This window comes from Sceloporus undulatus, chromosome 5 (genome assembly GCF_019175285.1).
Source record: "Sceloporus undulatus isolate JIND9_A2432 ecotype Alabama chromosome 5, SceUnd_v1.1, whole genome shotgun sequence".
NCBI classification, from domain to species: Eukaryota; Metazoa; Chordata; class Lepidosauria; order Squamata; family Phrynosomatidae; genus Sceloporus; species Sceloporus undulatus.
In genome coordinates, this window is record NC_056526.1 from 145,987,195 (window position 1) to 145,997,940 (window position 10,746).

Consider the following 10,746-nt stretch of genomic DNA (forward strand, 5'->3'; position numbering starts at 1 on the left):
GTTAATAATAATAATAATAATAATAATAATAATAAAGCAAGGGCGCACTGTAATTATCATCTACTTGCTTGCCAAATACTTCCTTGCAGCCCAAAAGTCATGAGTCGCCTAGTGAATTTGTACACTCCAAAGCAATTCATAGAATATTATGGTTGCAACTTTTTTTTTGTATTTACCCATCCTTCTTTTTCTTTCTTTCTGTGTGCGTTTGTAGCTCTTTGTCTGACCAGTCTCTTTATCAAAATAATCCAGTCTTGTTAAAAGGTAATTACAGGAACAGAGAATTGTGTGTAGAAGGTGTTCTTTTTAACAGAGAACATTCAATTTCTAGGCAATTCAGCTGAGCCGGGATGGACAGTACCTGCTTACAGGAGGAGACAATGGGGTTGTCATGGTGTGGCAAGTTTGCGACCTCAAGCAGCTTTTTGCCTATCCTGGTTGTGATGCTGGCATCCGATCCATGGCTCTTTCACATGACCAAAGGTGAGTCTCAACTGTAGACTGATTTGCTCCATACTAGCTGGCTATTCATCTGAGGCCCTAAAGGGAAGTGAGGTTGAAAGGACAGGGTCTTTTCTGTGGCAACGTCCTAGTTATGGAATACCTTCCTTAAGGAGGTCAGGTTGAGCCCTCCATTGCTTAGCTGTAGGTGAGCAATGAAGGTTCTCTTGTTTAATGCTGGCTTTTGGTGACTTTTCTATAGTCTTACTTTGCATTCTACATGTTTTAAAGATTATCTGTGCTGTTCTTAGTTTGGTTGTTTTGTTTTTAGATTGCTTTTTGTGTATCATGAGTGGGGAAGAGGTTTTCACCAGAAAGGCTGAGATAAGTTGAGATCCTATTAAATTCCAGCAGAGTGACATGCCCCACCAGCAATGCTACATTAGATTGTATGGCATGCATCTTCAGCCAGAGATAGGTCACTCTAGAAAGATTCACCTATTACTTTCACATCTGATTCTTTAAAAGACCTTGGAACCAAGGCACCATGGAGGAAAGGTTGCTTGGGAAATCACCTGGTAAAAATGCACAAGTGAATTCCACCACTTCCCTAGCACTTTTCCCCCCCTGAAAACCCTTAAGAGCCTAGAAGAAACAGTCTGCTTCAGTAAGAGCTGGCCTATAGCTGGAAGTATGTGCCATGTAGCTGCCTAGTCTGGCTGCAGCAAGTGGCCAGGGCTACCCATGGCTGTTTGCCACTACTTGTGCTGTTACTAATCATGCTGCTTACACAAGGAGGTGTATCCAAGACAAACAACCATTTCTTTCTGGATAGGTTGAGATTCTACATCAGCTAGACAGGGCACAACACTCTAACATCACAGTTCCATGTCCTCTCTCCACTTCAACAGCTTTCAAGCCCCATGAACAGTTGCTGTTGATACTCCTTGTCATTGGGAGGGGATGGAAAGAGGAGATAATTTTGACAACGAGGATGTGGCTGCTCTGGTTTCTAGGGGAAGGAAAGGAGGGTGTGCTCATGAATAGAAATCAGATTAAATGCACTTTGCACACCATCCAAAACCCTCCCTCCCAGGCAGCTTTCACATCCTGGGAGGGGGAGGGAGGCAATTCTGACAAAGACCTATATAATAGCTCCCTAACCCCATCCAAAAACAGACATACACACATGTAAACCACACATAGGTGCACATATGTCACTAGCTGGATTTCAGCCCTACAGTGTTTTCTCCTACCCATCAGATACAATATTTTTAAGGAAAATCGTTGAGAATGTTACAGCAGGATCTAGACATTACAGAATACAACTATACTCTAGAGGATCTAGACATTTTAACTTAATGATAATAAAGTATTATGTGGTTAAATGCCACTTCACATAAAAGGAGAGCAATCTTTTCTCTGAATTATCCATCTTCTTTTCTCCTTTCACAGGTGTATAATGACAGGCATGGCATCTGGGAGCATAGTGCTTTTCTACAATGACTTCAACAGGTGGCATCATGAATACCAAACCAGATACTGATGCTGGCACTAATCCAACCAGCACATGCAGCTGCTCTCAGATGAAGACTTGAAGCACAAGTCTATCTTATAACTTCTTATAAATAGTTAATATAACATCTGAATGTAACTTAAAATTGCTGGGAGATGCTATTTTTAAAAGTTAATTGCTATTTTTATAGACCTTGCTTGACTTTTGGGGGAGGGGCTGAAAGAAGCAGAAAATGGCAGCTGGGGTTCTGTAGCTTAAGAAAAAAATCTATATTTTTAGTCATAGTTTGTCTATTTTGATCCAAGTATGGGGGAGAAACCTAAATAAGATGGCTAAAATTCTTGTACTAGCTATTATTATGAAAAATGTTTCTCATGTAAATCTTTATAATCTTAAAGAATATTTCATTTTAACAATGGAAGTTGCTTATAATGCTGGAAGTTGCTTATAATATTGGAATTTCAGACTGGGCTCACCCAAACCACATTTTGTCTTGTACTTTTGCAATGATTGTACTACTTCAAGCACTGAATTTTCTGGAAATCAAGACTATTTAAATTATGACAAATGTAATTTTGTTTCCATCAGTGTAATGATCAAGCATGCTTTTAAGTCTAGAAAATTAGATTTTGAATTTTTGTTTGTTTGCTGTTCTGTTGTGCAGCAGATGAAGAGGAAAACAACAACAAGGTTGATTTATCAAGTGTGAATCTTTATTTTCCTCCTCTCCCCATTCCCATGCATACCCAAATGTTCATTGTTCCTCAAAACCAAATGTTGTGTTGTGGATTTGCGGTGCATCTTTCCATAATCAGATCATGTGTAGATTTTAACACTTCATTCATTGGCCTACAAAGCCTTAGGCTGAAACCAGAAAATAACTGCAACTTTGCCTGCAAAAATTACAGAGGCAAAACCTTTGTTTCCATTCTAGAAACAGCTTATGAAAGCTGTGTAGCACAAGCCATACCTAGTACTATCTTCTAAAAACAAGGCATGTTTGCATCATTCCTTGCCCAATCATGTTGACAATACAAAATAAACTCTCTTCCAGTTCTTAGGAAAGTAAATAGAAATTTATACTCTGGAACAATGTTATTTTGGTGTTGCATAAATTCTACTTTTTCTACAAGATTGCTGTGCAGAATTCTGTGAAAATAATTGTGAAAAGAACTGTACTGTTTTGTAGGCCTGTATTGCATAAATAACTACTTTGTATGGTGTACTTTATTAAGATTTGAAACTTACATTCCATATCTATTGGTATATAATTTTCTTCAGCTGCTTTCTTGAAGCAGGTTCCATTTCCCCACTGCCCCCTCCTCCAGCTACTCTCTTGAAGTAAAGATCTGAAAGGGGAAAACTCAGTTTGAAATAAGAAATTAAATAAAAAAGATATTTGTAATTTAATGCATGGATTCCTGTCTTGCTAATAGAGGGCAAAGTGAATGTCACTTTCTCTACACAACTAAAAACATTGCCTTGGGAATTATTTAAACGTTATTGTCTAATTGGGAATTCTCTTTTTAAAAGGCTAGTCCTGCACCTTCTTACTGACACATGTTTTAGATTTTTAAATGTAATTTCTATTGAATTTATTTATACCCCACCCTTCTTTCAGTACAGGATCCATTTTACTTTTAGTTCTCTGGAAAATACCATCACTTGTGTGACAAACTTCCACTTAATACTTATTGGTACACTTGTAACCCACATCCAACAGCACAGTATCCCATTTCCATGCTATCAATAGTCCAAGTATATGGGCATGGATAATTAACTTGTAGTGCAGCAGTTGATCAAGAATGTATCATAAAATGTTAAAATAGTGCTTTATATATTTGGAGAAGGAATACTGAAAACATATGAGAGCCACTGTGATATCTACATGTAGTTATTATATGGGACAAGTTCTTTATTAACTGTCTTGCAGCGTGTGTGAACAAAATTCATGCCCTCATGTGAGAGCACACAGAATTGCATGGCTGAGGCAATTAAGAACAACAAAAATATGTATAACAAGTTATCATAGGTTTTTCTTGGCCAGATTGTTCAAAGAGGGTTTGCCATGGCCTTCCACTGATGCTGAAAGAGTATGATCTACCCAGGGTCACCCAGTGGGTTTCCATGGTTGAGTGAGGATTTCAGCCATGGTCTCTCAGAGTCCTAGTCTAATACCCAAATCACTACACCATGCTGGCTCTCTTTTGGTGCAGTATTGCCAAAAATAATATTTATTTACTGCATTCACCATGACTTGAACATGATAGGCCTCAGATAATCTTGAGTGGAGAATGAATTGTCATCTTTGTGTACTAGTTTTTCCCTCCTGCTTGCAAGATCAAAATTGCTCATAGTTTGAGACTGGACACATAAGAATTACAGCACAACCCTCAGAAGGTTTACTTAGAAGTATATTGTGTTGTGTTCAATAAGACTTCCTCTCATGTAAACGTGTATTGAATGGTAGCCACCACAGCTCATTGGGCTTTGTGTCCCACCTATGGGCAAATGTGAGTTATAAGTAAAGTAGTATGATAAAATTCATCTTACCAGATTTAGTCCCAGATTATCTATTCTTAAAAGAAATCCAGCCATTCTAAACCTACAGTCAACAGCTTCCCAAATTCTCAAAAAATTACCATTTGCTCTTTTCAAGAAGAATGTTTATTGCAGATCTTATAGTTCTAATGTAAAATAAAGACTAATAGAAAATGATTGAGAATTGTTAAAAAGGAACAAAAGGAAACAAGCAGATTACATACAATACTGAAACAAGCATAAAGTAAGATACAATCCCATCTATCCTTGATTGCGCATTTTAGCATAACATTTCCTCAAATACTGTATTTCAATTTTATTTTGTAGTTATAAAAAAGAGTGGTCTAATTAAAAAAAACAAGATGGAAAAGCATTCAGTGTTGGTGACCAGAAGTTCATTGCTTTAGTTTAGCTTGCTCTAAATATACTGCTCCATTTTAGGAAATGCAACATGCGGCAAGCTCTTTATTCCAAGACAAGTTGTTGTTTGTAACCGTTAATATCTGGGAATGGGGTCTGGAACCAGTACAGTATGTGCAGAACAACAATGGCTGAAAGGGCTCTAAGTCTTCGTAACAAAAAGGAGAAACGAGTAAAAAATGATTTCCCCTCTGATTATGTTACTTTTGTATTCAATTCCATGTGTTCAGGTTCATTTTAGATATCAAGCCCCCCAAATACCTTCACACATGTAATCTCACTCATACAACTTGCCTTTCAATATTGTACAGATTGTCCACTGAGACCAGGTTTGGCTATTTAGAGTAATTTCCAGAACAGAACTTTAAAATTGCATAAAGTAATACTCAGAGCTTCCCAATTTATTTCTCCGGAACTTTCTGTGAACGCCAGAGATTACTGGGTAAAGCCTTTTTCAAATGTTTCTTCCTATGCGAAGAGTGCAGTATATCAAGATATGATTACCACTAGAATAGATGATTCCATTCAAATTCCAATGTTGTTTTAATTATATTTAACACTAAAAATTTCTAAAAGGTAAGAACTTCCAAATGTAATCTCCAGACCACTAAAAACTACTGTATATACCAACTTCATCCTTTTCAAACAGAATGTGAACAAACTACAGTAGTGAATACAACAGAACAGTAGTAGTAGTTTTCTGACCTAGAAGTGTATTTCCATGGAACTTGTCTTAAATGAGTCCTGCACTACCATCATGACATGCTGAGACAGGGTGTGTAGAGAGTTTGAGTGGCTCAGAAGCAGCAGGAAACAATGTTTTGAGACCAACCGTAGGAGGTTCATGAGCTGCAGCATTTGTCATGGTGGTTTGGTTCACAGCAGCTTGACCAGAGAGTTGACAGCGCTTCTTGCAGAAGATTTGTCTTTCTTTATCTAGAGCTGTGCACTACAATAGAAAATGTGAAAAGAGTCACATAACACCTCCTCCCCTTCTTATATATGTCAGCAAACACGCCATTGGAAGCATGCAGTAGTTTGAAGAAAAGGAGAAGTAACATCAGAGGTCTTTTTTTCAAATATGTGAGCACTGTGGATGCTTTTGGAGACTGGCTTTTGACATGCATAGCACCCAGAGCATTAGTAAATAGCATGAACTGCATGAGCAATGTGCTGTTGTAAAGCCAGTGAGAAATGCATTGCTTCAAACAAAAAATATTGTAACTTCTGATTTGCAAGTCTGGTGAGGAAAAGAACATATGTGTGACTTCAAAACAAAAGCAAAAAGAAATGCATTCCTTAAGCACTCAGATTCCATTCTAGCTATAATGGTACATATCAGCTGCGGAAGATACATGAAACTACGTAGTGCCACAGGACTGAAATTAAGGCTGTAATGCAGAGGGAACTGTGAATCCAGAGTGACATACATACTTCTTTTGTAAGATCAGAGCATCTTGAACAAACAAAAAAATCCCCAAAACTTTAACATGCTACTGTTAGGAAAAGAAGAGAAATAATTTGCAAAAAGTAGTGCTTTTTATGTTATGTGCATGTTTTTGTGATGCAAGGTTTTCTTTCACTCATGTGAACAGGTCAATGCATCCGTTAGATAAAGGCTCTTCGAGACAGATACTGAAGTAGTAGAAAATGTGCGACTGATATGACAAACCGCTACTGACAACTGTTTGAAGAGTTTTTCAGATTAGACTGTATGAGTATTTGTAGATTATTGCATGTTCTTGCATAGGCAGCACTGTCCTTCATTACTGCACCCCAAATCATTACAGTAACAAGCAACCTGTTCTCTATTTGTAGTATATGAATTTAGTCCAAGAGTTAACATTTTCCTATGTCTCAAAAGATAATTCATTGCTCCAGCACAATAACTGCATTCAAGGAGAAGTATTAAAACCTTGGAGGAGCTTTTACCCCCTTGGTGTGTTTTAGGAGCGTAATGGTTTGAAGCCAACAGTCTGCTCAAATTTAAAATTTGTGTAAACCAGTTGCTGCTTCCTTCCAGTGCCAAGAGGACTTCTGTAAAACATTTAAAGCTTCAGCATCAACTGCATCCATTTTAAGGGCTAAGGGGTGTTCTATGATTTTAAACTGAACTGTTTTAATAGCTTTTTAAATTTCAATAGCTTGTTCATTTCACTATATTCTTTTGACTGTAGGGTTGAACAATTTTAATACTGTGAATAGTTTAATTCTATTTTAATTGTTAGTTTTGTGTGTTTTTAGCTGAATTGTTTCTTTTTTTAAACTGTAAGCCACTTTGAGTCTCAATTTTGGGAGGAAGACAGAATACAAGCTCCAGAACCATGCTCAAAATGGGGTATTGGACACCAACTGATAGGGTGGGATCCAGGGAGGCCTTTTTGAACAAAGACCTTATAACTACCTCCTTTAGGCCAGTTGATAACATATACCTTGATTGTATCTCATTCAGATGACTGAAGCAGCCCCTACTTGGGGCTGCCTTTGGAAACTGAAACGTCAGTAGGTTCAAAATGCTAGGGCCAGTTTGCTGACTGAGGACAGATAAACAGAACATATAATTCCCCTGTTGAAATAGGTTCACTGGATACCAGTCAAATTTCTAGGCAAATCTCAAAGTGCTGATTGTGTCCTTTAATGCCATACATAGCATGTGTCCAGACTATCTGAAATACTATCTCCCTGTATAAGTCTTATGACTATCAGGAGAAAGCTTTCTCACCACCATCATAGGTACCTTTGGTAAGGACATGGAAGAGAGCCTGTTCAGTGGCTATGTCCCAGATGTGGAACTGCCTCCCACAGGAGATTCAGTTGACCGTCTGCTCTCCTTCCTCCAGCAGAGAAAGATCTTTCTAGGCATGCCTTTGGTTCTTAAATCATATGGCAGAATCAATGTGATATGCTGTGCTTTTAGCTTTTATTTTTAAAATTATTTTTAAATGTGCGTTAAATAATTATTCTTTATTTTATATATATATATATAAAATAAGATTTTAGCTGGACTTTGTTTTCAGTTGTTGGAAGCGGCTTTGGGTCCCTCGTTGGGAGAAAGATGGGGTAGTAAATATATACATAAACATAGTCAAGAAAAATGTTCATTTCCTGAATGCCTAAAAGTGTCTCCAAAATAATGTAATCGCAAATAATGAAATGTGTGACCCAACACCAGCAGCTTTAAGAGAGTGACCACATTCATGAGAAAATGTCAATAGCGGTAATAGAACCTGGGGATCTTGAACATAGCTTGAAAAAATTACTTTTTGAGCTATAACTCTTCAAATCTCCTCAACCTCTTTAAAAGTTAAAGTTATCCCTTCTTGGCCTTTTGGCTACGCTCAAATGTGGTTATAAAGGTATTTTTTTGAAAGTTTGATTACTTATCAGTAGAAGGACAGTCCCATAAGCAATGCCCTGAAAGTATCATCTCTTGCCTTTCTGCATAGAGGTCACAGGCCCATTGCTCCAAATTTAATTGTTGAAAGAATCTGCAACCAAGTACACAGGACACAAAACATCATGCATGGCTGAAATGGTACCAATGGTATTAACATATAAATGCAATGAAAATCTTGCCATGTTGCATAAAGCCTGGCATACGTCCCCACCTCAGACTGCTATCAGGCTACTTCTCCTTATCTTTCACACTCAGAAAGAAGATTTTAATGTGGCAAAAAGCACTGTAATTAGTACATACCATTGCCTTGGACCTACTCAGAAGAAAGCAATGCAGGCATTGGGAGAGGAAGCAAAAGAAGAAAGCAAGGGACAGACACTAGACTTACTTGAAGCGGAACCAATAGCATTGCAACATTTATAAACTTAAAAAAACTCATTCTGAAATTAAAAAGCAACACTAAAACTATTTTTGTGCAATGGTCCAATGCATTTAAAGAAAAAAAAAAAAACACAAGGAAAAGAGCAAACCATTTTTAAGATGCAATTTCATTCTGCTACCACACGAGGGCCATGTCTGCCTTAGCACAAAATTTCAATGAATAGTATTTTGTAATACAAAGCTCAAAATGAATTAAGCCATTAAGCTGAATGGGGTTTGCAAAGAGGAAATGGATGATCACTTTAAAAATGAAAAAGTAAACTTTATTATAGTGCAAAGGTGCTCTAAACGTAAATGTTACTTGCACAAATGTCCTGAAAAATATCATAGGACTATGCAACAAGGCACAGGATTAAAAAAATAAAAATAGATATACAGGTAGGGAATACTTCTTCCTGACATATTCCTTGCTCACTCTTATGCCCTGTTTTATTAGGTCTTATATAAACATCAAGAAAAAGCCATTCACAATTGTAATGATGCAATAGTACGTAATGGTGCTGGGGCATATTCACATGGCACAGTTATACCTGTTTAATACCAGCTTTAACTGCTACAAGAGACCTAGAATCATTAGGTGTACTCCCTTATGCTGCAGCATTAGAGCTCTCTGGAAGCAAATTCTAAATATCCCACGAAGCTAAAAAACCCAGGCTTCCATAAGATGGAACCATGGTATTTAAAGTTGTATTAAAGGGCTGTAATTTACTAGTGTGAATACACCAGTGGGGTATTATCCCCACAATACAATTGCAATGCTGGGTGTAACTAGTGAGAGTCTGTGGGAAACTCTATTCATTAACAAGAGGTTCAAAACAGTGCATGTTACATAATTTATTTATCTCTATGCAGATTGATGGGAAGATAAACATGTGTTCCTCAGCCAGGAGCCCTAATCCCTAATTCTTTTTTGAAACTGCTCTAGAAAATCAACAGAGAAAATGCATCCTATTTGTATTTTCCCTACAATATGAAAGCTACCTGGGGGCTTGTCTGCATGGGTGATATATCCAAAATTCCCTTCGGTTCATTGAGTCCTGTTTACATGATGCTGGGCCAAAACCCTGAATCAGGTCTGGACTGTCTTCATGTCTCCTCCATCTGATTCAGGGTTTCCTCCCCATAAGCTGCATTAACTCATCTTTTGCTGTATGTTTTCAGCTGTCTTTGCACCAATGACAGTGGCTGCCTTTTCACTTGCAGTCCCTGTGAGCTGCCCAGAGCTGCCACTGTAGACACAAGTCACTCTAAGGTCAGAATGAGGCACCCAGCATTGATGGCATAGCTTGATGCCTTGTTTTGGCCTCAGCAGTGGTGCCAGGTGACAAATGGGAAATGTGTGGGAAGGCAGCCACCCACTGTTCACTGAGAGAGCCAAAAACCTGCAGAAAAAGAGAGCAGGTAAGGGGCAAATTGGGCAGAAACTAGGGCCAGAATATTCTGGCAAGTATAGATTTGCAGAATGGGATATTTAGGGCTGAAACAACATCCCTAAAGGGGTGGCACCACACCACCTCTTTGAGCCCCGGATTGGGGGCGCCGGGCACGGCAACCACAAGTTGCAGCCCCGATCTGGCATTTTTCTGGTGCAAAAAGAAGTGGCAAAAGTGCTGCTCCTTTTTTGCACCATGGCTCTTCTCTGCTCCTCCAGTGTGTGGCATCTAATTGCTGCACTGCAGGAGTATTCCCACGCTGCCCACTGTCTGGTCAGGCAGGTGGTGTGACTCCAGGTCGGAGGCAGAGTCTGGGCATGTGGTGGCCACCCCCTACGCCACCCCCAAGCTGACTCTTACTGCTGGTCTCCTTTCCCCCTTAGTTTAGAAAGAGAAGCACACAGGTAAGTCCTGAGCATCTCTAAAATTTGACTCCTCTCTCTCTGTCAGGATGATCCTGCTTTGTTAGGTTCTTGGCTTCCATTTAATTAAAGCAGCAAATTACTACAGTATAGCCAAAACCACACAAATTATTTTAGTTATCAATCAACTTGTCC

General features: G+C 38.5%; 2 protein-coding genes across 8 annotated transcripts in view; one reads left to right on the forward strand and one right to left on the reverse strand.

Moving 5' to 3' along the window:
• LRBA (LPS responsive beige-like anchor protein) overlaps positions 1-3,503 on the forward strand; it is a 432,959-nt gene extending 429,456 nt beyond the window's left edge. For 2 of the 4 annotated variants that reach the window (XM_042467312.1, XM_042467313.1), the window contains exons 56-57: positions 332-483; positions 1,897-3,503. In XM_042467312.1, coding sequence (XP_042323246.1) covers positions 332-483; positions 1,897-1,987 — 243 coding nt within the window. In that variant the 3' untranslated portion in view covers positions 1,988-3,503. The remainder of the gene's footprint in view (positions 1-331; positions 484-1,896) is intronic. The other 2 variants (XM_042467314.1, XM_042467315.1) reach the window with 1 other exon arrangement.
• Positions 3,504-4,606: 1,103 nt separating this feature from the next.
• The window catches only part of DCLK2 (doublecortin like kinase 2), a 93,291-nt gene continuing 87,151 nt past the window's right edge, over positions 4,607-10,746 (reverse strand). For 2 of the 4 annotated variants that reach the window (XM_042468733.1, XM_042468732.1), the window contains one exon: positions 4,607-5,867. In XM_042468733.1, the coding sequence (XP_042324667.1) occupies positions 5,652-5,867 (216 nt within the window). In that variant the 3' untranslated portion in view covers positions 4,607-5,651. Of the gene's footprint in view, positions 5,868-8,615; positions 8,629-10,746 lie in introns of all 4 variants that reach the window. The other 2 variants (XM_042468734.1, XM_042468737.1) reach the window with 2 other exon arrangements.